This window comes from Cavia porcellus, unplaced genomic scaffold, assembly GCF_034190915.1.
Source record: "Cavia porcellus strain 051 isolate PalLab524CR breed Dunkin Hartley unplaced genomic scaffold, mCavPor4.1 scaffold_26, whole genome shotgun sequence".
Taxonomy (NCBI): Eukaryota; Metazoa; Chordata; class Mammalia; order Rodentia; family Caviidae; genus Cavia; species Cavia porcellus.
Window position 1 is genome coordinate 30,894,394 of NW_026947509.1, and position 23,155 is coordinate 30,917,548.

The 23,155-nt window shown below is 50.1% G+C and overlaps 1 protein-coding gene across 3 annotated transcripts in view; it reads left to right on the forward strand.

The window, feature by feature from the left end:
* Asb18 (ankyrin repeat and SOCS box containing 18) overlaps window positions 1-19,368 on the forward strand; it is a 59,061-nt gene extending 39,693 nt beyond the window's left edge. For all 3 annotated transcript variants that reach the window (XM_003474394.5, XM_063237058.1, XM_063237059.1), the window contains 3 exons: window positions 57-561; window positions 16,782-16,895; window positions 17,799-19,368. In XM_003474394.5, the coding sequence (XP_003474442.5) occupies window positions 57-561; window positions 16,782-16,895; window positions 17,799-17,984 (805 nt within the window). In that variant the 3' untranslated portion in view covers window positions 17,985-19,368. The remainder of the gene's footprint in view (window positions 1-56; window positions 562-16,781; window positions 16,896-17,798) is intronic.
* Window positions 19,369-23,155: the final 3,787 nt, after the last annotated feature.

Sequence of the window (23,155 nt, forward strand, 5' to 3'; positions counted from 1 at the left end):
TAGATGCTGCGCCCTGGCCCTTGCCCACCTCTGTGCCTACCTTGGCCTCCCCACAGGTGTGCACAAGTGCTGCTGGAGTACGGCGCCTCGGTACAGAGAGCTGGGGGCGCGGGCCAGGACACCCCACTGCATGTGGCAGCACAGCACGGCCTGGACGACCACGCGCGCCTCTACCTGGGCCATGGTGCGCACGTGGACGCGAGGAACAGCCGCGGTGAGACAGCACTGAGTGTGGCGTGCGGTGCGGCACAGAGACTCGAGGACCACGAGTGTGGCCTGCACCTGTGCGCGCTACTCCTACAGCACGGCGCGGCAGCGGATGCGCGCGACGAGGACGAGCGCAGCCCACTGCACAAGGCCTGCGGCCGTGCGCACCACAGCCTGGCGCGCCTGCTGCTGCTGAACGGCGCCGACACAAGCGCGCTCGACTATGGGGGTGCCTCACCGCTGGCCCACGCGCTGCAGAGGGCTGCCTGCGCGCCCCTGGCTGAGGCACAGCGCACAGTGCAGGTGTTGCTCAACCACGGTTCCCCCACCTTGTGGCCTGATGCCTTCCCCAAGGTAAGGGCGGTCAAAGCGCACCCTTGGGGTTTTGATACCAGGTCCCGGGCCTGGAGGAGGAAAGCGTGCTGCGCTGTGAAACTTCCATGGGTCCAGACCTCGCCTGGGCAGCTTCTGGGGTGGGAGAGTTTGCACTTACACCAGCCTCCTAGGTGAGGTCAAGGCTGCTCTGGTCTTGGGACCCCTCTTTGAGGTGCAGGGGTTTAGGAACCTCCTCTTGGCTGGGGTCACCCAAAAAGTAAGAGGCTGCATTGCCCATAAGTAGACCAGAATGTGCTCTTCCAAAGTAAGCCCTTGGGGACACCTGGCACTTTCATGTAATGCCCTCCAAATATCCTGTTAGCGCAGCTTTTCAGAGCGATGAAGGTCAACCTTCGTTGCATCTGGCATCTGATCTGGAACAAAATTGCCCCACCTGATTGTCCACCTTGTTAACAGTGGCACTTTACACCTCTGCGTGCGTCTCTCCTTCAGTCCCCGCCCCACAGCCCTGCCGTCCACCTGGCAAACACTGTCCCCCTCTACCGGGGTGACATGCCCCATCCAGGTTACCACTCGGTGGAGACCTCAGCTCTCTGCCTGGAGTTTGCTCTCACAGCTTGACCCTAAGAAACTTGGCACTTTTTCCACCTGCCCGATTTACCCTGAAACAATAATGAGTTGCCCATCAGAAAAAATACCCAAAAGGTGGAATGGGTTTGCAAAAGTTCCCTAAACATTGGCCGGGAGAAGAGAATATCTTCCTCCAAAGAGTTCACTGAAGGGAATCGTTCTATTGGGTCTAAAATTTTGGTGTACTCAATTTAAACATTACTGCTGACACCCAGGACACACCAGTCACCTACAAAAAATGTATTTTGGCCTGGTGATTTTTGAACAGATACCAGAAAAGTGATTACCCTAAAGAGCAGCATTTTCAATGGCCTGAAATAGAGTGATTCCCATGTTTTTCTCAAATGCTTGCTGGGCAGTGTAGACAGGTTCAGAGCAAAGTGCGTGTCTGTACACGGAGCAAGAAAAGTGGAAACCACCAGACCACACCCCAAGTGTCCTCACTTAAAAAACAGTGATCCTCTTCAGATGCTGTCTCACCCTGGCCTTACGTCATGTCCTGTGTGGCTCTGCCAATACACGGATTTCTGTGTGGCAGACTCTGGATCTGGTGGGGAAGATGCCAGCATTCTTGCATTCTGCAAGACCTGCTCCACTCATAACTGATGCCCTAACATTTCCGGTTTCTTAGCTCCCTACCCTGTACCTTGGCATTGTGACTCCTCCACTTCTCAATTCAAGTTGTGTCTACATTAAACCCAGATGTATCCCTCCACCCCTGTTGATACAGAAAACTGCAGGGCTATGGAAAGTGAAATATGCACTCCTCGGGGTGGGCCCCCAGGGGAACTATTGAGGGAGGTCTCTCATAAGGAAAAAGAAAGGAGTCAGTGTGCTTCAGGGGTGATGAAGAACAGTGTTTTGTTAATTAGTTTGCTTGATCTTTGCCCAGGTTTCGGCTTTGAGGGCAGCCTCTCCCTAGGTGTCCCCTCTGGTGGCCTGAACTGTCTCCAAGGCGACAGGAATTCTGCCATGACCTGGAGATGCAGGATAAGGCCCTTTATGGATCGCCCAGAGCTCTGTTCTGGGATCCCTCCCCAGTGCTGCATCAGCCACACATGAAAGACGTGTACTCAGCTCCCACTCGCTGTCCAGGCCAGGCAGCATTGGGGTCTATAGAACAGTGTTAGAGCAGGTATGGGGGGTAGTACTTGGCCCTTTGTGATAGCCTGATTTCTAGTTGATTCCACGCCATTGAGGAAAGAATTGGATTTTCTCTGAGAAACCTGGTTACCCGGATGCTTTCACGAGAAAGCACTGCCCACTACTACCTGCGATGGGCTTAGGACAGGCAGACCTTCAATCAGTGCTGACTGCATGTGGGGGACTCCAGCAGCTCCAGACGGCATGCCCTGTGCTGTCTCTGGACCAGCACCATCTCCCCTCTTTGCACTGACACCCTTGCACCTCTAGGAGGCACCTGGCCAGCATGCCTATCCCAATTGTAAGGATCCTTGGAGAAGTGATGTTCTAACCTTGCTTTGGAACAACCAGACAAAATGCCATGGAGAGTTGAAGACAGCATCTTCCTCTGCTCAGGGTCCCCATGAGTGTCCCCCAGGGAAAGGGTCTGATCACCAGGCAGGACATCAGAGGGACAGTGTAGCCAGAGCCCAGGACACACATGCTCTTGCATGCAGAATTCAGCCACAGCAAGGACAGCCTGGACTCCAGGGTGTCACAGAGCACATGGTCCTTGGACAGCAGCCGTGCTTTAAATAGATGTAAGGAGACACCCGTGGAGCTCAGAATTACTGAGGCAAAAGATTTCCTGGAGAGCTGTGACATAAATCACAGTTCATGCCCAGACAAGAGCGCTGTCCCCCCAGCAGGGGGACATAGAGCCTCCCTCTAAGCCTGACGTGGGGCAGAGCCTCCAGAACCAAAAGGGTGGCCCTGCTTTGGAAGCCAGCATGTTGACAGTGCCAGGCCAGTCTGCCCAGTGCCCACTGGTTCCTGCCAAGGGCAGAGACACCCAGCCCAGGCACCGATGGCCCACTGCAGCTGGGTTTGGATTCTGGATGCTGTCAGGGCAGGACCTAGTGCCCAGGGGCAGAGAGACCCCTGGGAACGTGGGGCCAGCCATGTCAGGCTCTGACCTTGTGCACTTCCTGCCTGGTTTGGAATGAAAGGCGCTGCTCCCTGCTTGCCCCTTCTGACCTGGAAGAGGAATCCCAGAAGCAGCAGTGAGGCCCAAGTCCGTGGCTCTGCTCCTCCCAGCTATTTCAAGAGCGCATCTCTGGTTCAAGCCAACGAGAGAAGGTTGGGGCTGCAGACAGTCTGGGAGGGGCTCATATCCAGTCCTCTCTACAAGGGACACAGCCTCTATGGTCACAGAGCTGGAGGCAACAGCCGAAGTTCCTGGGCCTCAACCACTACCCTCTCAGCCTTTCCTGCTACGTTCAGGTGGGAGCTGCCATTTGTCCCCTGGTACCACCTCTTATCCAGGAGATTGTCATTTGCATTCAACCCATGTGACCAGCTCACCCCCAATGCTCACCCCCAGCTGTGCCCCTGTCCAAACCTTCTCCAGCCTGAGGAGCCACAGCGAGTGGGACTGTACCTACAGGTGGCCCTGAATAACTCAGATGGAGACTGGCCCGTGCACCAGGGGGTTGGGGGACAGCAGCATCCCTGAGTGATTTCCCCCAAACCAATAGGGGTATCCCCTTCCCAGGGCCATCTCTTAAGTGCTTAGTATCCATTCAACAAATGTTTCTTGGAAGCTTCTGTGCTGGAGTTACAATGGAGAATAAGAGTATATGTACTTCCTGCCCATGTGGCGCTGCCTTGTGGGCAGTTAGACACACAGGCATACACACACACACACACACACACACACACACATGTGCACACACACACCCCAGTGCAAAGCTGCCATGGTAAGAAGCATTGCAAAGCCAAAAAGCACATTGTCATGGAGGTGCCAGGTAGGGCCAGATCTGCCTGAGCATGTGGTGACTGACCAGCACCAAAGCCAAAGACAGAACTATGTCCAATGGAACGGGATTCCAGGCAGAAGGAACAGTGTGAGCCAATGTCCTGGGGCAGAACATGGCTTGCAGTATACACAGACAGGAAGAGGACCAATAGCTGGGGGAACCAGGAAGAGGAGCTTGCAGAAACTCTCCAACAAGGGAAGGCCTTCGTTAGAGAATTGGGCCTTTGCCTGGAGGACAGTGGATGTCTGCTCTGTCATTTTAAGTGGAGAAGGTGACATAATCAAATTTGCGTTTGCAAATGATTTCTCTGCTCCAGAGAACACTCAGAAGAAGAGAAAGCCACAGGCAGTGTGGGAATCAGGGGAGGGGGGCAGATGGCTTGAACAGGGAGGGTGGAGGTCGGTGGGGAAAAGGACAGATTCTAGAAGCATCTGCAGACTCCTGGCCTGGTCTCCTACTAGACATGGATGATGCTTAAAAATGAATGGGTATTGGTGCGCACCTCCAATCCCCATACTCAGGAGACGGAGGCAGGAGGATTGACACAAATCTGAGGCTAGACTGGACTACGCAGCAAGACCCAGTCTCCAAAAACCATAAAAACAAAAACACAGAACTCGCTCCGTCTCATTTACGTCTTCATCTAATTCAAGAACGAGGCCAAGTGACTTCACCCATCCACCCCAGACTCACAGTGTCCCGGTGCAGACTCCCGGGCAGTGGTAGTCAAAAGCCAGGCCTGCATTTCCTGCACGGCTCGCTCGCCCCGGGGAGGGGCGACGTGGGAAGATCTCGCCTGTTTTCTTGCCCTTGTTTGATTCCTCCATCTACATAGAGCGCACTGTGCCTGTGTGATTTTTCCCCTTAATTTTCTTTCTGCCGCCTCATTAGCTGAAGAGAGGGCGCGTGGACGCTAATGACATCAGCATGTCAGAGTAATGTGGCAGCCGCCTCTCTGCAGACAGCGAGGAGGCAGCGGAGATTTTTAAACTGTGTTGGCGTAAAAATAATGAAGGCAGCCAGCTGCCTAGCAAACGTGAGGGGCACGACACAGAGGGGCGGGGAGCCCCAGAGAGGTGGAACAGAGGAGACAGAAAATGAATTCCCAGAGACAGGCAATAAGACTTTGTCACAGTCTGTGACCCGGGGGAGGGGGTAGGGGTAGGAGTAGGTAGCGCCACAGCTGTGGCACCAGGGAAACAGCCCTGCCCAGGCGAGGACAGGCTGGGGACAGGCAGGGAACAGCCACACTGCGTGTGGTCCCTGAGAGCCATGTAATGTCTTGCAAAGAAGTGATGGAGCCGATCAGGACCACTGTTTAACGTTGAGGTTAGCAAGGCCTAAGGAGGCAGGAAATGCCCAGGACACAGTCTAAATAGGACCAGAGCAGGACTGGGGGACTGGGGCCATCCCTCCTGGCATGATTCCCCCCCCCCAGCAGAGGAGGGGGTTCCTGAAACAGGAGGAAACGGCGCAGTCTCGAGGCTGCATGTGTCAAGGATACGTGGGTGGCGAGGCGCAGGGCTGCCCAGGCCGGTAAGATGGGCCCAGGGCCCACATGCTCCGTCTGCAGCCCAGCCTCTGTGCTCCCTCTGCCTCACTGATTCTCGGTGGTCTGCTTAAGCCCAACTCGGTGCCGGTGGTAGATTGGGGGCAAGGGGAAGGTTGGGGGAGGAAATGGAGATGATAATTCTGCAGTGTCGATGTGACAACCCATTTCAGAGGAGCAACAGTCTAGTCCTGTCTTCCTAGAAATGTGTTTGAGAACAGAGACGGAAGGAAAAAAGGGACAAAAAAGAAGGCAGGAGAGAAAGGCGGCAGCATCAGCCCCAGCCCCAGCCAGATGCCTCCCATCTGCTGTCGCTCCAAGCACCGCCATGAGTGCCCGAGCATCAGGCAGACCTCACCAGCCAGTAGGACCACTTACGGGGTTGTCATGCACTCGAGGAGGTGGAGCAAGGACAAGGACAGAGGTGGAGATGGGGACTGGGCTGCAGAGCCACCCATGGAGTCTGTTAGGAGGAGGCTGCAAGCTGAGGCCACAGGTGCGCCTGGGAACGGGTCAGTCCTGCTCGGTCAGCGTTCTCCACTATGCCCACCCCAGCCTCCAGGGGAACAAAGAACAGGACCAGGACTCTCCCACACATAGTTTACATCTGGTTCCCCACTTCGTCACAAAACTAAAGAGTGGAGAAGCCAGATGTGACGGTGCACACCTGTAATCCCAGCACTCTACAAGCCTGAAGCAAGAGGATCACAAGGTTCAGCCAAGCCCAGGGAATTTAGGGCAATCTTGCCTCAAAATTTAAAAATATCTTTAAAAGGCTGAGGATGCAACTCAGTGTGGACAAAGAAAAGAAGAAAGAGGGGCCGGGGTTTAGCTCAGCGGCATAAGCGCCTGCCTTGCAAGCAGGCAGTCATGAGTTCAGTCCCTGGTACCGATAAAAAAATTAAAAAAGAAAAGAAGAAAGAAAGTGAAAAGTAGCAGAAAAGGGGCCAAAAACAGAAAAATGGGACAGCAGCCACAAAAGAGAAGAAATCTGTATCTCCCCTGAGAAGATCTGGAAGTCTCAGAGACTGTGCCATCATCCTCAACGGCACAGAGACAGAGCCTCCATGACTCATAAAAACAGCAGGTTCCAATGAAGTCTACGGAATGACCTGGAAAGAGGGAGGAGACAGAGCTGCCCCAGGAGTGCAAGAATACAATCCAAACCCGTACAGGTTAAATTACATGTTAAAGGAACTAAGAGGCAGGGCAGATTCATAAAGAAAAATCAGATCAGTGATGTAAGTCAAGCCTGGTGTGGTAATGCACATCTGTCATCTCAGCACTCTGAGAGGCTGAAGGAGGAAAATCACAAGTTTGAACCCAGCCTGAGCAACTTAACAATTTAGCAAGTTAGTGAGACCTGTTTCAGAATTTTGAAAGGGCCAGGAATGTAGCTCAGTGCGGAGGTCCTGGGTTTATTCTCCAGTTCCACAAAAGAACTGACATTAATCAGGGTGCCGTATGATCTGCCTGTGTGACCTCAGGACCACTGTGTATTATTTCTGTGTCTCCTCTGTGTCCTGAGGGCCAGGGAGAGGGGCAGCCCCTTCCAGTGAATGCAGCATCCCATGACAGTTGCCCCTGTCTGGGCCCAGCCCCTGGGAAACACGCAGGTAACTAAAGTGAGGAGAAGAAAGCCAGCATCTCCCCTCCTCTTCCTCTGCCTGTGCAGCTTTCTTGGCCACATCACATGCCCTTATGACTAAGCCCCTGCCTGATGCCTCTCCCTTCATGGCCCCAGACCCGCAGCCCAGCCCCTGACTCAGCCTCTTCCCTTAGTTCCAACCTCTACCAGATGACCCTGGTCTCAGTACTATGTCAATGTTGTCGTGTCACATTGCCCTCCAGCTCTATGGGGCACAGCAGGCCTCTGTTTTGCTCATCTCCACTGCGATGGTTAGATCTAGAATGTCCCCACAAGTCTCAGTGCTCAGAGGTAGAGCTGTAGGAAGGTAACTGGACCCATCAGTGGGTCCCCCTGTGGATGAGTTCATGGGTGAATGTACTGTTAGGAGGTGGGGCCTGGTTGGAGGTGGCCACTGGGAGTGTGACCCAGAAGGATGCATTCTTGTCCATGGCTCCTCCCTTCTCTGTCTGCTTCCTGGCTGCTGTTCCCTGCCGCCATGCCATTTCTGCCTTTGAGCCCACTGACCATAAGCTGAACCCATTAAACCATGAGCCAAATTAAACCTCTCCTCCTCTAAACTCTTAGTGTCAGGTGTTATAGGAGAGTTTGTCCATCTGGCCCTCCTCCTCTTCCCTGTTGGCTTCTCAGCTCAGTTACCTGGATAATCAGTTCCAGGTGTTCAGTTCCCTCTGGTTGAAAATACATACAGTGGTTTCTTCTGTCCACTTGGGTTCTTAATATAAATGGAAATTCAACTCAAAGTGATTAAAATAAGAAAATGTATCTTGTTACCTCACAAAACCCAGTAGTGCACAAGTTGCAGGCTTCGGGACACTGTTGCAGTGTCCTGGCAATGTCGTCAAACACAGAGGACTGGTGCTTTCCAGCTCTCTCCACCCTGCCCATGGGTCAGCTGTGCCCTTAGAAGGCCTCTTCTATTGGCTGCAAGGTTGCTGCCAGTAACTGAACCAACCATCTTCCCCTTTTACATGCAGTTGCTTTTTGTTTGAAGAAGCTCAACAGAAGTCTCTCTACTTGGTTTAAACCTTCCCTTCCCTGCAGCAGTAAGTGAAAAGAAAAATCACAGAGCCAAGAAAACTAAGAGAAAGTAATGGGTATGAAGAATAGAGTAGCGAGCCAGCCCACAGATTAGTGATTTACTGAAAAAGATCCTAGAACACATGGAACAGAAATCATAATCAAAGATATAATAGAAGAAACCTTAGCTATGCTGTAGGTCTTAACTTTTCGTTAGAAATTGAATAACTATTCTCTACTAATCAATGATGGAGATACACCTACCCACATGCTAGGAAAAATGTCTTTAAAGTACATGGAAAAATCTTGCAAGCAGAAAGATTTTTATCTAAGCAGAAAGCAAGTTATTCCTTGAAGAATAAAAGTCAGGTTGAATTCAGATGTTGCAACATTAACAAAAAACAATGAAATATCAGCTACAGATTTTTAAAGAAAAAATGTAGAATTTTAAGACAGCCAAGAGAGCTTTCATCTTGGTGACAAAAGAAAGACATCAAGGCTGGAGGTGTTGCTCAGCAGCAGAGTGCTTGCCTGCTGTGCATTTGGCTCTGGATATCAATCTTAGTGTTTGTTATGGATTAAAAACTGGTGGCCAGCTTAACACCAGTGGAATTAAATCAGCATGGTGCTGAGTGTAGATGGCTCACCTGAGGAAAGAGCCAGCATAAATAGAGATGTGGAGAAGAAGAGCTAGGCATTGTGGGTTTCTCTAAGTGTTGCTGTTTTGAGACATTGGTTCTCCTGGAGGAGCTTGTCATGACTTCCCTAGTGTGAGTTCAACCATTGTCATCAGAGGAGTTCAGGACCTTGCTGGTAATAGTGGCTGTGGTTCACTGTGGGAGAGCTCTGGTCCCTACACCATGCATCACTTTCTGGCTCCAGAAGGGAAGATGTGTGCTGTTTAATCTCCAGGACAAACTCGTCAAATTGGCTTTGTGGCACGTACTCTACTGTGCTTGTCGGAGGAGCTCAAGACCTCCGTGTGGCTGAAGATGGATGTGGTACTTTTCAGGGCAGCCTTGGTTCTTATTTTGAGTGTGATTTCTTGGCTCCAGTGTAGAACCCTCAATCTACCAGCACAACTCCTTCACCCCACTGGCAGAGACCTTCTAGCTTCCACTGCTGACCTTTGGGCCTTCCCAGCACAGATCTGTAAAACAGACTGGTGTGAGTCCTTCTTGTGGGCTCTAGACCTCCAGTTGGACTTGTGGAAGGCATTGTCATGGGCTCTAGGTCTTCATGTGAACTCGTGCAGGACATTGCTGTGGGATCCAGGCCCTTGGTTGAATATTCTGGGTCTTCAGTGTTGGGGACAGATTTCCTGCACTTTCTTTCTTTCTTTTTTTTTGTACCAAGGATCAAACTAAGGACCTCGCACTTGCCAAGCAAACACTTATGCCACTGAACTAAACCCCTGGCCCCTCCTGAACTTTCTTGTGTTAACTCTGGGTGGCCATCGTAAAATAATATTATAAATTCTGTACCCTGATTCTAATTGTTCTCCTCACAGCCCCTGACTTACAAAAGCATTGCAAAAAACAATCCACAGAAATGACTCCTTTTAACTGTGACAACTTTCACAGAGAAAGAAAGAGTGGAAGGCAGTTGAATTTTAAATTCAACGGGCAGGGCCAGAGACTTTTGTACAAAGACATGTGCGAGATGATGCAGTCATGTGAGGAGCCACCAGCAAAGGAGCAGCCAGCCAGTCTGTGGCCGGAGGTTGGAGCAAACTGACCTGCACATGGACAGACTGGAGACCAGGTGGCCACAGTGCAGAAAGCCAGTGAGAGACAGCAGTAGGAGATGAGGTCAGAGATGGGGCACAGCCTGGGAGGGACCTTAAGGGACACTCCTTTAAGGGTGGCTTTGATCACTGGAGACACTGCAGTGGCCTCACCTGGCTGAAGCTCTGTAAGGTCTTTCTGGCTCCGGGTCATGGAAGTGCTTCCAGAGGAACAGAGCAGAGGAGGGGCGGAGAGTGTGGAGTCCTGTGACCTCGTGTGAAATGACAGTGGCAGAAGAAGGACAAGATCTAACCCAGATGAAAACCCCACTGGCAGTGCCAACAGGACTTCCTGCCCATTGGATATGGAGTGCAAGGGAAACAGGTGCTCGAGCAGACCCTGGGCTTTGGCCCTGGAAACCAGAAAGATGGGTTCTGCCATCTCTGAGATGTGGAAGTTGTGGCTGATGACCCGGGCTCTGCCTCTGATGTGTTGTGGGTGAGATGGAGCCATGTGGGGATGTGGAGCTGGCAGGCAGTCTTTGGCCCAGAGCTCAGGAGAGAAATGTGACACATAACCAGCTCAGAGAGTCATCTTGGGGTGTTGGTGGCTGGTGGGTGGCAGGGAGCTGGCCAGGTCACCAGGAAGGGAGAGTAAACAGGGAAGAGATAGGGATCAGACCATAGCAGTACCCTTCCGACTTGGAAAAGATGGAGATGAGGCAGCCTAGGACATGCTGAGAGTCCCAGCCCCTCTGGAAGCTGAGATCGGAGGTTCACGAGTTTGAGGCCCACCTGGGCATCTCACAGGACCGTCTCAGAGAGAGACCAGCGATCAACAAGACGCAACCATTGAGGTAGGAGAAGATGTGAGAATGTGGTCTCATGGAAGCCCAGGAAAGAAAGAACACATGAGGACGATGACGCCGGCCACATTGTCCAGCAGGCCACAGCGGCCAGTGAGGCCATGGGCTCCAGAGCTCAGGCAATGGCGGTTTGTGAGGAGCAGGGACTCATCACTGATGGGGAGACATTTGCCAACTGACTGACTGTGCAGTAGCATCGAAGAGGGCTCAGGAACAGGGAAGTCAGTGCCCAGGATCCCCCAGCTCTGTCTGGGTCCTCAGCTCCATCCTGACCGCGCCACGGAGTTGAAGCGGTTGAGCCTCTACCTCTTCAGCGCTGCTCCCCATGGGTGTCTAAGGTAGAATCTCACGCGAGGGCTCTTCCAGCTGTGGTCCTCAAGTGTCCCATGTCCTGAGGTGTGTTCTGGTCCCTCGTTGTGGGTGATAGTGCTCTCATAGTCTGGCCCCGCCTTCCTCTCCAGCTGCACTTCTCACCTCTTCCTGTGTCCCACTCCATGCCCAGCTGTGTACTTCAGCTCCCACACCTGGCATAATGTTTCCCTGCCCCGCCCAGTCTGGTCCCCAGGATGCTCCATTTCCTGGTGGCCCACAGCCAGGTCTTGGTGTCACTTCTTCCGGTAGAGACTCATCACTGGCAGAAAGCCTAAGTCCAAGTCAGGTGACATTGCTCACGTCTTGCAGTCCCCCTACCCTGTCACCAGAGCACCTGTGTCATTGTCATGGTCTGGGGAGGTGGGTTATGCAAGCATGATGCAATGCATGGCTTCCAGCAGGAGATGCTGAGCACCCAAGGAAGAAATGGCTCCAGAGACACAGGGGCACACAGCCCACTGCTGCAGGGCCCTGACCCCCTCCCTGCAAGGCTGTTATGGTTGATACAATGTGTCAATTTGAGAAATTCATAAGTTTAACTGAGAGACTTAGCAAGGAGCCAGGATCCTTACTTTGTAAATATCCTCATCCTATGCAAGAGAAGGGCACAGAAATTTTGTGAGTGCCATACTACCGTGGGGGTAGGGGGTGGCCTGTATGCAATATAAGGGAGGAGAAGAGGCTGTCCCCCCTTTTTGCCCTGGCTGCTGCCTTGAACTGTTGCCCATGTGCCATGCCACCCTGCCTTGGAGCCAGCTGATTATGGACTGAAACCTCCACAAATAGTGAGCTAAATAAACCTTTCCTTCCTTCATTTTGGGTGTCAGGTGTTGTGTCCCATCAATAACCAAGACCAGGGCCAACTCACTCCCAGCCCCAGGGCTGGTGACATTCTACCTCCAGGTCCAGTCCCTGTGCTGCCCTGTCACTCCCAGTGTGGTTAGAGTCAGGCCCTGTATTGGTGATCTGCAGCGTATCTGCGATGATCCCACATCAGCGTGCGTCCCATCGGGCCCTGCATGTCACATGCGCAGTGCTAAATTTCTTTAAAGTGAAGACCACTGCCCCCAAAAAACAGATGCTTTGATTGCAGAAGAAATTAAGACACCCAGGCATAGGGAGCTGGGGATTTAGCTCAGTGGCATAAGCACCTGCCTTGCAAGCGCACAGTTGTGAGTTCAATCCCTGGTACCGGTAAAAAAAAAAAAAAAAAAAAAAAAAGTTTTAAGTGAAAAAAAAAAAAGATACCCAGGTGTGGTGGCACACACCTGTAATGCCAGCACTGCATAGACCAAGGCCAAAGGATCACCCCAAGTTCTAGCCTAGCCTGAACTACATAGCTAGAGCCTATCTCAAAAAGAAAAATTATTTTTAAAGAAAAGGAAAGAAATCAAAATAAAATATTCCAGTAACTATAGAAGAATCTAAAGTATCAAATTATTGCTAGAAACTGAATGCAAGCTCTGTTGGATGCTGGGGTTGTGGCTCAGTGGTAGAGCACTTGCCTAGCATGTGTGAAGCCCTGGGTTCCATCCCCAGCACCACCAAAAGAAATCTATTGTTTCCTCTTAATTCCAATAATTGTCTAGTTTTTCAAATCTTCTAGAATATTCAAAAAATTGAAACTTCTCAATTAGCTTTACCAAATATAGTAGGCACAAAATATTATTCAAACCTGATTAAAAATATTCAAGAGCCAGGCATGGTGGTGAATAACTATAATGCCAGAATTTGGGAAGCTGAGGCAGGAGGATCACCATGAGTTCAAGGCCAGCCTAGTCTACATAGTGAGTTCAAGGCCAGCCTAGACTAAGTAGCAAAACCCTGTCTCAAAAAAAAGAAGAAGAAAAGAAATTAAAGTATAAATCAACATCAATTACTAAAGAGATATAAGAATTAGTAAATTAAACATACAATTATGTTGTATATAATAATTACATATATTTATATATACTATAGTATATCTATATGGTTCTATAGTATGTTAATACCTATGATATATAATCTATCTGATATATAATAAAGAGAAGAATAAACAAAGTAGGTCTGTTTTACAAAAGCAAAAATGGGTCAATATTAGAAAATATTCTAAATAAATGTAAAAAAATTAAATCTCAAACCTTGTAGTAATTACTAGAACTCAGAACAAATATTTGTCTAAAAACAGTATCTAGTGTCTGGTTATGCAGAAACATTAGAGATTATCCCATTAAAATTAGAAATAAAACATGATTACCCCTGCTACTAACATTGGTAGTTAACACTAAATATAAAAAGCTCTAATCAGACAACAAAGATGATAAGAAATATTACTATCAAGGAAGAAGTAATACCATTATTTGCAAAAATGCTTACATAACTGGTGAATAAAGTACAGTTACAATTCAGTGAGAAAATGAACAGATCAGTAGAAAAATGAGCAAAACATATCATTTAACAATTCATAAAAGAAGAAAAACAAATGGGCCCCAAACCAAAAGAGAGTAGTCCATATTGAACCTATCAAGTATAAAAATCGGACACCTTGGGGACGGGAGCAAAGCCACTCCTTCACAAAGGACTGGACTTTGTGAAGTCCAGTCCTTCACAAAGTGGGCCAACTGATGTGTCTCTATTTGGCAGTATGCTGTAAAAATCTATAAATATAGGTACCATTTAACCCTGCAATTCTGTTTCTAGGAATTGAATTTAAATATTTTAAAATAACAACCAGGTGTGGTGGTGTACACCTATTAACCCAGAACTCTGGGAGGCTGAGACAGGAGGATTTCAAGTTTGAACCCAGCCTGGAAGATTTAGCAACTTAGGGAGACCCTGTCTCAAATATTTTTTAAATAGCTGGGAAAGTACTCAGTACAGAGGTCGCGGGTTTCATCCCCAATGCCAATAAGACAAACAAAAACTTGGGACAGAAAGAGATAGAATGGAAAGAGTGATACCCAAGGATATTCATTATTATATCAAAAATACTAACGCAAGGCCAGCCTAGTCTACATAGTGAGTTCTACATAGGGAGTTATCATAATGAATACATTATAATAAATTAAAAAATAAAATATATGGCAACAAAAATTGTACTGACGTGGTCATTTATAATGTTTGAATTGTGCACCATTTTTGGTTTTTGTTTTAGTTTTTGAGATAAGATCTTGCTATGTAGTGAAGACTGGCCTTTGAACTCACTATGTAGCCCAGGCTGATATCAAACTTGTGGCAATCCTCCTCCCTCAGCCTCCCAAAAGCTGGGATTACAGGTATGTACCACCATGCCTGGCTGTTTACAACCTAGTGGAAAAACAATCAAGCTTCAAAATGATATACGAAGGAGTCACTATTTTCATTACAAAATGCACCTCAATTTACAGTGGCAGTGCAACCCAATAAAATCATCCTAAATTGATTGTACATCAGAGATACACCGAATGCTCCAAACCCTGCTGAGCACCAGCCCTTAACAGTCTCCTCGTGACCTGCCTGGGAGCCCGGAGCAGGGACTCCACGGTAGCACCCCAGGGAAGGATTCCGAAGCAGAACTCAGTCTGGGTTCTGCTGACTAGACACCGCTTTCTCACTGTTAATAAAGCCAAAAGTCGTTTAAGAGGGCCCTTCCTAAATTAGATCCAACCACATATATATTATTTTTGTCTCATTCCATACAACAGGTTAATTGTAGCTATATCTGAACAAAGAAGTCTAAGTTGTTTTCTTGCTTCTGACATTGTGTGTTTCCAAAGGGTCTTAGATCTGGAACTGTGAGGGCACCAGAAGGAGCGGTTTCCCTGCTCCATTGGGCCCAGCGCGGGGAGGCCTGGAGCAGGTGCAGGTCCAGCCTTGCAGCGGGCTTTGGTCATCCTGTGTCACAGTGCCTGGCCTCAGGAAAACCCCACAACCTCAACTTTCTCAAGAAAGAGAAAGCGCTATCTAATGACACTTGTAGACCTCACATCTCAAAAAGAGAGCTATAAAAAAGCCTGGCCCTCTCCATGATCAAATCTGAATTTCATCAAGCTGCTAAATCCAACGCCCGGCTTGCAGAAGACAGAGGAGGAGCAGCAGGTTCCCAAACCCCACAGGGAAACATTCAGCAGAATCCCACCATGAGGCTCCAGAACAGTGCATCCAGTGTCTGCTGCAAGCCAACCCCACAAAGCAAAAAAAAGACTAAATGTACACTCTGACAACCCAGCCAATAAGTTATTTTACTAATACAATACATATAAGAGAACGCGTGGATTTAAATACTGACTAAACATAAATGACATTAAATAATTGTTAATTCCTTAGGTGTTACAATAACAAATCATGCTTATGTGTCCTCTAAAAGGTCTTTCAACAGACACAGTGAGATAATTACAAATGATAGGATACGTGATGTCTTAGTTGCTTTTCTCACTGCTGAGACAAGATACCTGACACCCACAAGTAAAAGGAGGAAAGGCTCATTTTGGCTCACAGTTTGTAGAAGTTTCAGTCTACAGTCAGCTGGCTCCAAGGAGGGCAACATGGCAGAGAGGCAGCACAGAGGAGAAACAGTCCATGGCAAGGCAGGCAGGGGGCAGCAGCCAGCAGCCAAGAGCAACAGGCCTCCTTTTCCCTTTTATCCTATCAAGGCCACCAGCCTTTTGAGCGGTGCCACCCACATGCACGGTGGACTTGCCCATTACCCACACTCAGAACTGTAAGCCAGTTAGTGGACTAAGGCGGTACCACATACTCAATCCGTGTACCATACTCCCTAAAACCTGCCACCTCCAAAAAGCTCCACCCACATTTCCATATAAGCCACAGCACATGAAATCTGCTTGGCGCCTATGGTAGGGGGTGTGAATGGGCAGGACTGACTCCCGGCAGGTGGTGGGTGCATGGGAGTTTATCATTCTGTTCCATCTACTTTCGAGTATGTTCACATTGCCCCATGATACAGAAACTTATTATTCAAAAGCAAATAGTGTTTTCATCTTTATGATGAAGTCATGGACTTGATTTATAAATTTGCAAATAAGAAAATAGAAATTGTTGCCAGTGGGGACTGTGGAAATACAATGTAAGAGCCAGCCAAGACGAAATTTAGCACCAAAACACATCTTCTCCCCCACCCACCTCAGTTTCCCAACATTAGGACACTGAGGTGTGAAATTAGGACAGTGCTGGTCCTCAGGACTGGGCTCCAACAGAACTGCCTTCCTTCCCTCAGGAGCAGCTCTGCAGAAGAAAGAAGCCAGAGCCTGCCAGGCCAGCAGCAGCTCCCCTGAGGACCGGAGGCCCTGACAGAGCTGTGGCCTTGTGTCTGTCTGCACACTGGTCACTGCCCCTGTGCCAACCCTGCCCTGCTGTCACCTTTGTCTTCCCTGGGTGACCTGGGAATGGAGCCAACCCAGCTGGGGTTTGGGGGCAGCCATGGAATCCATGCCCATTCCCTCATCTCCTGCCCCTGCCATGTGGACCCAAGCATCACCCTTATAGCAGATCTCCCCTCTTCCACCAGGTGCTGAGGACCTGTGCTCCAGTCCCTGTGGTCATTGAGGTCCTTTTCAACTCCTACGCTCAGCTCCGTGTGTCCGAGGCCTGGAAGGAGCTGATCCCCGGTGAAGTCTATCAGGTGTGCGCCTGGCTTGGTTTCCCCTCAGATGCAAACTGTGTCTCCTTTGCATATTTGTGGGGAGTCTTGCACTGAACCTCAGGAGGCATTAAGCATTGGAAGAAGGAAGGAGGAGAAGAAATTGAGGGTGCATTTGTGTAATTTCCATTTTTTCCTGGGTGGGAGGCTGAGGAATCACACAAGCAGGACTGAGTTTCTGCACCCAGCCTGCATATCTGTGGATTGTGCTTCCACGGAGCACACCATTCACAGATCAAAAATACAGGTGAAACTGCATGTATACTGAGCCATGTACAGACTTCTTATCATTATTCTCTAAACAAAGAGGAGCCTTGACACACAAAAGGAACCCAAAAAGGAGGCCTTGCAGCTACCCCAATACACAGATCCTGGCTCCATTTCTGGATGTGCCAGTCTGGCCCTGTGTGTGGTCCTCATCCACTGATGGCTCAGGATGTGGCCACACAGCATCAGGCATCACTTGTTTACAAGACAGAGTTCCTAGGCGATCACGAGAGTGAGAAAGAGTCAGGCATGGTGACCAGCACCCTGGAGGCTGAGGTAGAAAAGCTGAGAGTTCAGTGCCACCCTGGGTTACAGAGTGAGACCCTGTCTCAAAAAACCACTGGCCTGCATCCAGCGTGTGCGGCTGAGCCCTGAGCCTCAGGTTCCTGAGCCACTTCTGGCCCAAGGGAAGGGCTCAGCAGGACAGCTTCCCCCTGACTCGGTGAGCTATGCTTCAGAAAGTTACACAAACCCTGCACAGTGGCCCTTGTGGCCGCATGTTTGCTACCTGGTATCTGTGAGCCACAGAAGGCCAGCCTATCCCATCCACAGCCTGGCTAGGAAGACACCCTTGCTGGTTCCATGCACAGATTACGATCCACCTGCCTTCTTTTCCAGATCCACCAGCCTTTCTACCAGTCTCTCTTCGCCCTCGCCCACACCCCGCGCTGCCTGCAGCACCTCTGCCGCTGTGCCCTGCGCAAACTCTTCGGCAAGAAGTGTTTTCACCTTGTGCCCCTGTTACCCTTGCCTGAGCCCTTGCAAAACTACCTGCTTTTGGAGCCAGAGGGTGTGTTGCACTGAGAACCAGAGCACCACGTGGCACCAAGTTCCCATCCTCCTGTCGAGTATAGAGGAGCGCACCATGGCCAAGAGGGGCACACCTGGACAGGCATCCCGTCCCCCTCATGCTCCCTGTGTCAGGTGGAAGCACAGACCCACAAGCCTCAGACTCACCTTGCAACGAGACTGGTGATCAAACCCCTTTCCGCCCTCAGGGATGCATGTGAAGATCATGTGAATTCGTGGCTATGATACTACCTGCTGTGACAGCAGTGAGTTCACCTGAGATGCAGTTTTCCCAAGGTGGCTTAGCAGCATGTGTCCCCCAGCTCATGGGGGCTCATCCCACAGGAAAGGACTCCCCCCTCCTTCTGGAGCCTGGCCACCTGGAGAGGAACTGTGCCCGTGACCCACCAGAACCTCACATTGAGAGAGGATCCCTGCCTTCCAGAGGAGCACACTTGCCCAGGGCAAGTAATCACAGGACAGTCCAGCACTGCTGGAAGCACATGGAAAGGTGGCAAGCCGGGCTCTCTGACGTCCTCACTGTGACCGCTATCCTGTTGGGTCAGCTTGGCTGAATTAAGAACCACCTGGCACATCAGCAAAGCATACCCCCAGGTGTGTCTAGAAGGGTAGTGGAGGTGTGGCCTTGGGTACTGTGTATGGTCCCAGGTCCCTTCCTCCCTGGCGTTGTTTCCCCGATCTGCCCTGAGCTGCCATGAACTAAGCAGCTGTGCTCCAGCGTGCCTCTCCACCTTGGACTGAATCCTGCCTGGACAGAAACCCTTGAAACCATGAGTCAAGTTACCTCACCTCCTTTAAATTGCAGGTGTTGAGCGTGGTGTCCCAGCGACGAGAAACTGACTAATGCATTCACCCAGTCCCACCTGACCCCACTTGGAGAACAGCCCTGGAAGGCAGGTGCCCGGAGTCCACAAGGGTTAATGGGTGCTACAGCTCAGCCTGAATATCGCACAGTAAGAGACACCTTCTCCTCAAGGACAGTGTTCACCTTGTCTTCTCTGTGCTGATGCTTTAATATTTGGGGCCTTGTTGGTGCTGAAGGACAGTCCATCCCAAGAGCAGCCAGTCCCCAGAGACAATAACCAGCTCACCATCACAAGCCAAGCAGCACAGAGCCCAGACTTAGCCTGCTCTGTCCCAGGCTGTCAGATGCATGGCTACTGTCCTTCCCTGATTGCTCCAGGCAAGTGTCAGACAACTCCTGTGCCCCAGAGCTACGGGGAGTACGCTGACCAGCCAACCTTAGGCCTGCCATCCCTGTCTTCCCACTCTTCCCCACCTCCTCCTGGACATGCCCGGTACTTCCCCGTGTGAGCCCTTGGCATGCTGGGCTCCCTGTTCCTGAAAAGAGTGAATAATAAATAGTCTGCTCTGGGAAGCTCGTCTCCCGATATGTTAACCCTGCTAAACTTGAAATTTTTTCTTAGGACACTTTCTATTTGGCAGTTCTGGGAATTGAACCTGTGGCCTCATGCATGCAAGGCAAATGCTACACCCCAGCCCAGTACTAGAAATTTAAAGCAAAGACTCCTGTGGTTGGCCTCCAAGGATAAGTGCTGGCTTCTTTCCTTTCCAGTTAGTCACAGCAAGGGACTGCAGGATGAACCTGGCAGGTGAGGAGATGGACCAGAAAGGGAGTTTAGACCGCTGTGAACAGCTGCTCCATGAAAGGGGATGAGTATGCACCCTGAGAAGTAAAGCCCAGCAGGCAGGGCCCACCCATGGGGGTGACCATCATGAATGAGGTGGCCAGGCTGAGCCTTGGTAGTAAACGGCTGAGGATGGAGAAGCGTGGTCCAGCTCCTCTAGGAGGTCCATAACATCCCAGCCTCTGGGACAGAAAATTTAGCTGCTCTACAGAAAGACAGGTGTAAACACAGCTTCACACTCCCTCAAACCCCCATCCCAGCAGGCAGCTGTCCTCTACCCCTCCCATACTGACACCCAGGAGTCACCCCTGCAGCCAGAGGAAAACATGAACAAACACAGAGGTGCTGGAACACACGGGCACATGGCGGGACAGGTTTCTGTCCTCCTCGAGGTTCAGGTCCCTTCCCCCACGCATACGCTGACAGCTGGAAGGAGACAGAGCTGGCACAGGAAGGAAGGTCTTCGCCTCCAGACCAAAGAGCCTGGACTTCACTGGAAAGGCCTGAGGAGCAGAGAGAAGGGAACGCAGGAGATCTGCTTTGTCCTGGAAGACCATGCAGTGCACCAGATGGTGAGTGCGGCCCCGAGTGACAGCCAGGAGACGGACTCAGAGCCAGGCTCCTCCTGGAAATCACCTGCCGTTTGCTTACATGAAAAGTGACAGTACGGACACCTCTGTCCTGAGATCAGGAACCTGTAGGATGACTCTTATAAAGCAGATCTTTGCCGGGACACAGCTCAGCAGCACAAGCGCCTGCCTGCAAGCATGAGTTCAATCCCTGATACCAAAAATACAAATAAAAATGAGGAAGGTCTTCTCTAGCCCCAAAGGGTTCGAGTTGAAATGTGGGTTCAGACCCTGCAATCAGTGTGTAGAGAATCCAGATTTTACAGGTTTCACTCTCAGAAATTTCACTCCCGGGCCTGGTAACCTTGGATGTCATCCCTGTCCCTGACTGCCAAGGCCCAGAATCCAGCCCCAAAAAGGCACTCAGTAGACCATTCCATGTCCTATTCAGTTCCTTTTGTTACGAGATGAATACCTTGGAAAGACTGTAAAAAGTGGGAAAGATTGGCCAAGTTATGTCTAAGGACAAGTGACAGTGGGAAAAAGCAGAAATACAGGGTGTCCTACCAGGAAGGAGTCCAGTACTCCCTGAGTCCTGGAAATGAGACTCCAAGCAAGCACATTCCTCTCCCACAGCCCATGCCTCGGCCACACTATCGAGCCCAGAACCTGGTAGAACACAGTTTGGGTTGGCTGGGGCTAGAGCTCCATGCTAGGGAGCTCGTCTCGCATGCCCACCCAGTAAATAAATAAATACTTTTTAAAAAATAAAATAAAAATGTTTTGGGTGTATCTCTCATCCGCATTAAATTTCAAGTATGTTTTTGATGACTCATGGAAGGGAGCCAAGCTCTTCGAAGACATATTGACTTTATGCTTCCAAAAACTGAAAGAACAATAACCAGTTATTAGGTTTCCAAAGCTATATTTCTCCCAAATTACAGCTTAAAAAGCAGCACGGCGAGCCCCAGAGCTGTCTGCGGTTCCACCACTGTGAAAGAATTTGCTTGCTATTTTCACCCCCAAGAATTTTCTTTTAAAACTCACACGCTCCCAGGAAGAGCACATTCTCACAGCTCTTTGGGGAGAAACCACTCACTCATCCATCTCATCATTTGCTCATTCATTTATGAGGATTTCATTTTTATCGTGAAACTGCATGCTATAAATTCATTCTCATAACCGTTTTTAAATATATAGTTCAGTGGCATTAACCAGATCCACATGGTTGCATAGCAGTTCTCTAAAGCCTCCTCGGCTCAAAACAACCGAAGTGGATGAGTAGTAACAGCCAGGCAGGAGGATCACCTGAGGCCAGCCTCGGCAACCCAGCAAGCCCGTGTCTTAATATATTAAATACATGAAAATACTACTAAGACTCATGCTCATCAGACAGCTCCCTGGTTCTCTCCCCGCCTGTCCCATAGCAACCTTTATTCTACTTTTGTTTCCATGGTTCTAACTATGCCAAAGGCTTTGCACATTACAGAATATTTTTTATTTTTTATTTTTGAACTGAGAATTGAACTCACGACCTCATGCTTGCCAGGTAGGCACTTGTGCTGCTGAGCTAAAACCCCAGCCCACACATTACATAGAATCGGACAGTATTTGTCTGTCACTGGGTGTCCCACACAGCACGACGTCCTAAGGCTCATCCGGGTTGTAGCCCTTGGCAGGATTTCCTTCCTCCGCAGGCTGAATGATGTCCCTGGTTCTCTCCCGACTTGTTCCACGTGCATCCCATTTTTTGTGCCTCCTTCTGTCAATGGGACTTGTCACTGCCCAGCTGTTGGAAGGAAGGCTGCAGGGAGAGTGGGCGCTGTGGTTTTGTCTTTGGTTTTTCCCTCCTAGATTCATGCGTGGAAGCTCGGCTGGAGCTGCCTTGGTGTGCTGGCAGAACACACCCTTTAGGAAGGGTGGTGTCCTCGGAGGGGACTAGTGCGGTTCTCCGGGAACCTGAGTGAAGCTGCTATGAGACTAGGACCTTGTGAAGGACCGAGCCTCTGGGTTCCCAGAGTTCCCTCTTTGCAGTCTGGTTTCTTCTGCTTCAGCCCCTTCTCAGGTCTGCACAGGTGTGACACGGCCTGAGGGAGCCCTCGTGAGACCTGAACATGTAGGGATGCCCAGTCCCAGAGCTGCAGCTTCCAAAACTGTGACCTCAGTAAATCCTTTTCCTTTTAAAGTACTCACCCAGGGATCTTGTGCTACCACCAGAAAGAGGATGGGCGAACACCTTTGCAGGACCTTGCTCTCAGCTCCCAGGCATGGGACTGCTGCGTCCCACTGTATTTCTAGTTTCACTTCATCGAGGACTCTGCACTGTTTTCTATAACTGCTGCACCATTTCACATCCCTGCCAGCAATGCCCAAGGGATCTCATTCCCCACATCCACAGCACAGCTTGTAATTTCATTTTTACTTTTGAACCTGTTCACTCATCTAACTGACCCTTCCTGAAAGTCAGCTGGCGCTGGGGTCCCTGGTCATCCAATAGGACTTGGTGGTTGCCCTGTAGCCAAGGGAGAAAGGACAGTGACTCCTCTGGCTGTGGAGAACACGGGTGCGCAGGGAGCATGGGGTTCTCTGTACGTCTGCTTTAAAGAGATACAGAGAAATATAGCTTTGGAAACCTAATAACTGGTTATTGTTCTTTCCGTTTTTGGAAGCATAAAGTCAGTATGTCTTCGAAGAGCTTCTGTACCCCACATGGGTGTCTCCCCACCACCTTTCTGATCATGTTGTACTGCAGGCAGTCATGTGTCCTCTGCATCACTCCCTACGAGCCCACCTTATGTGAGGTGGCATTTGTCACCTCTGCCAACGTGGACACAAGGACAACAGTAACAGCATCAGTGGACCCTCCTGACTCGGCAGAGCCCCTTGCTCTGCCTGCAGTTCTTTGGGAGAGTGGTGTCAAACTACAGGGCAGTGACCAGGAGATGAG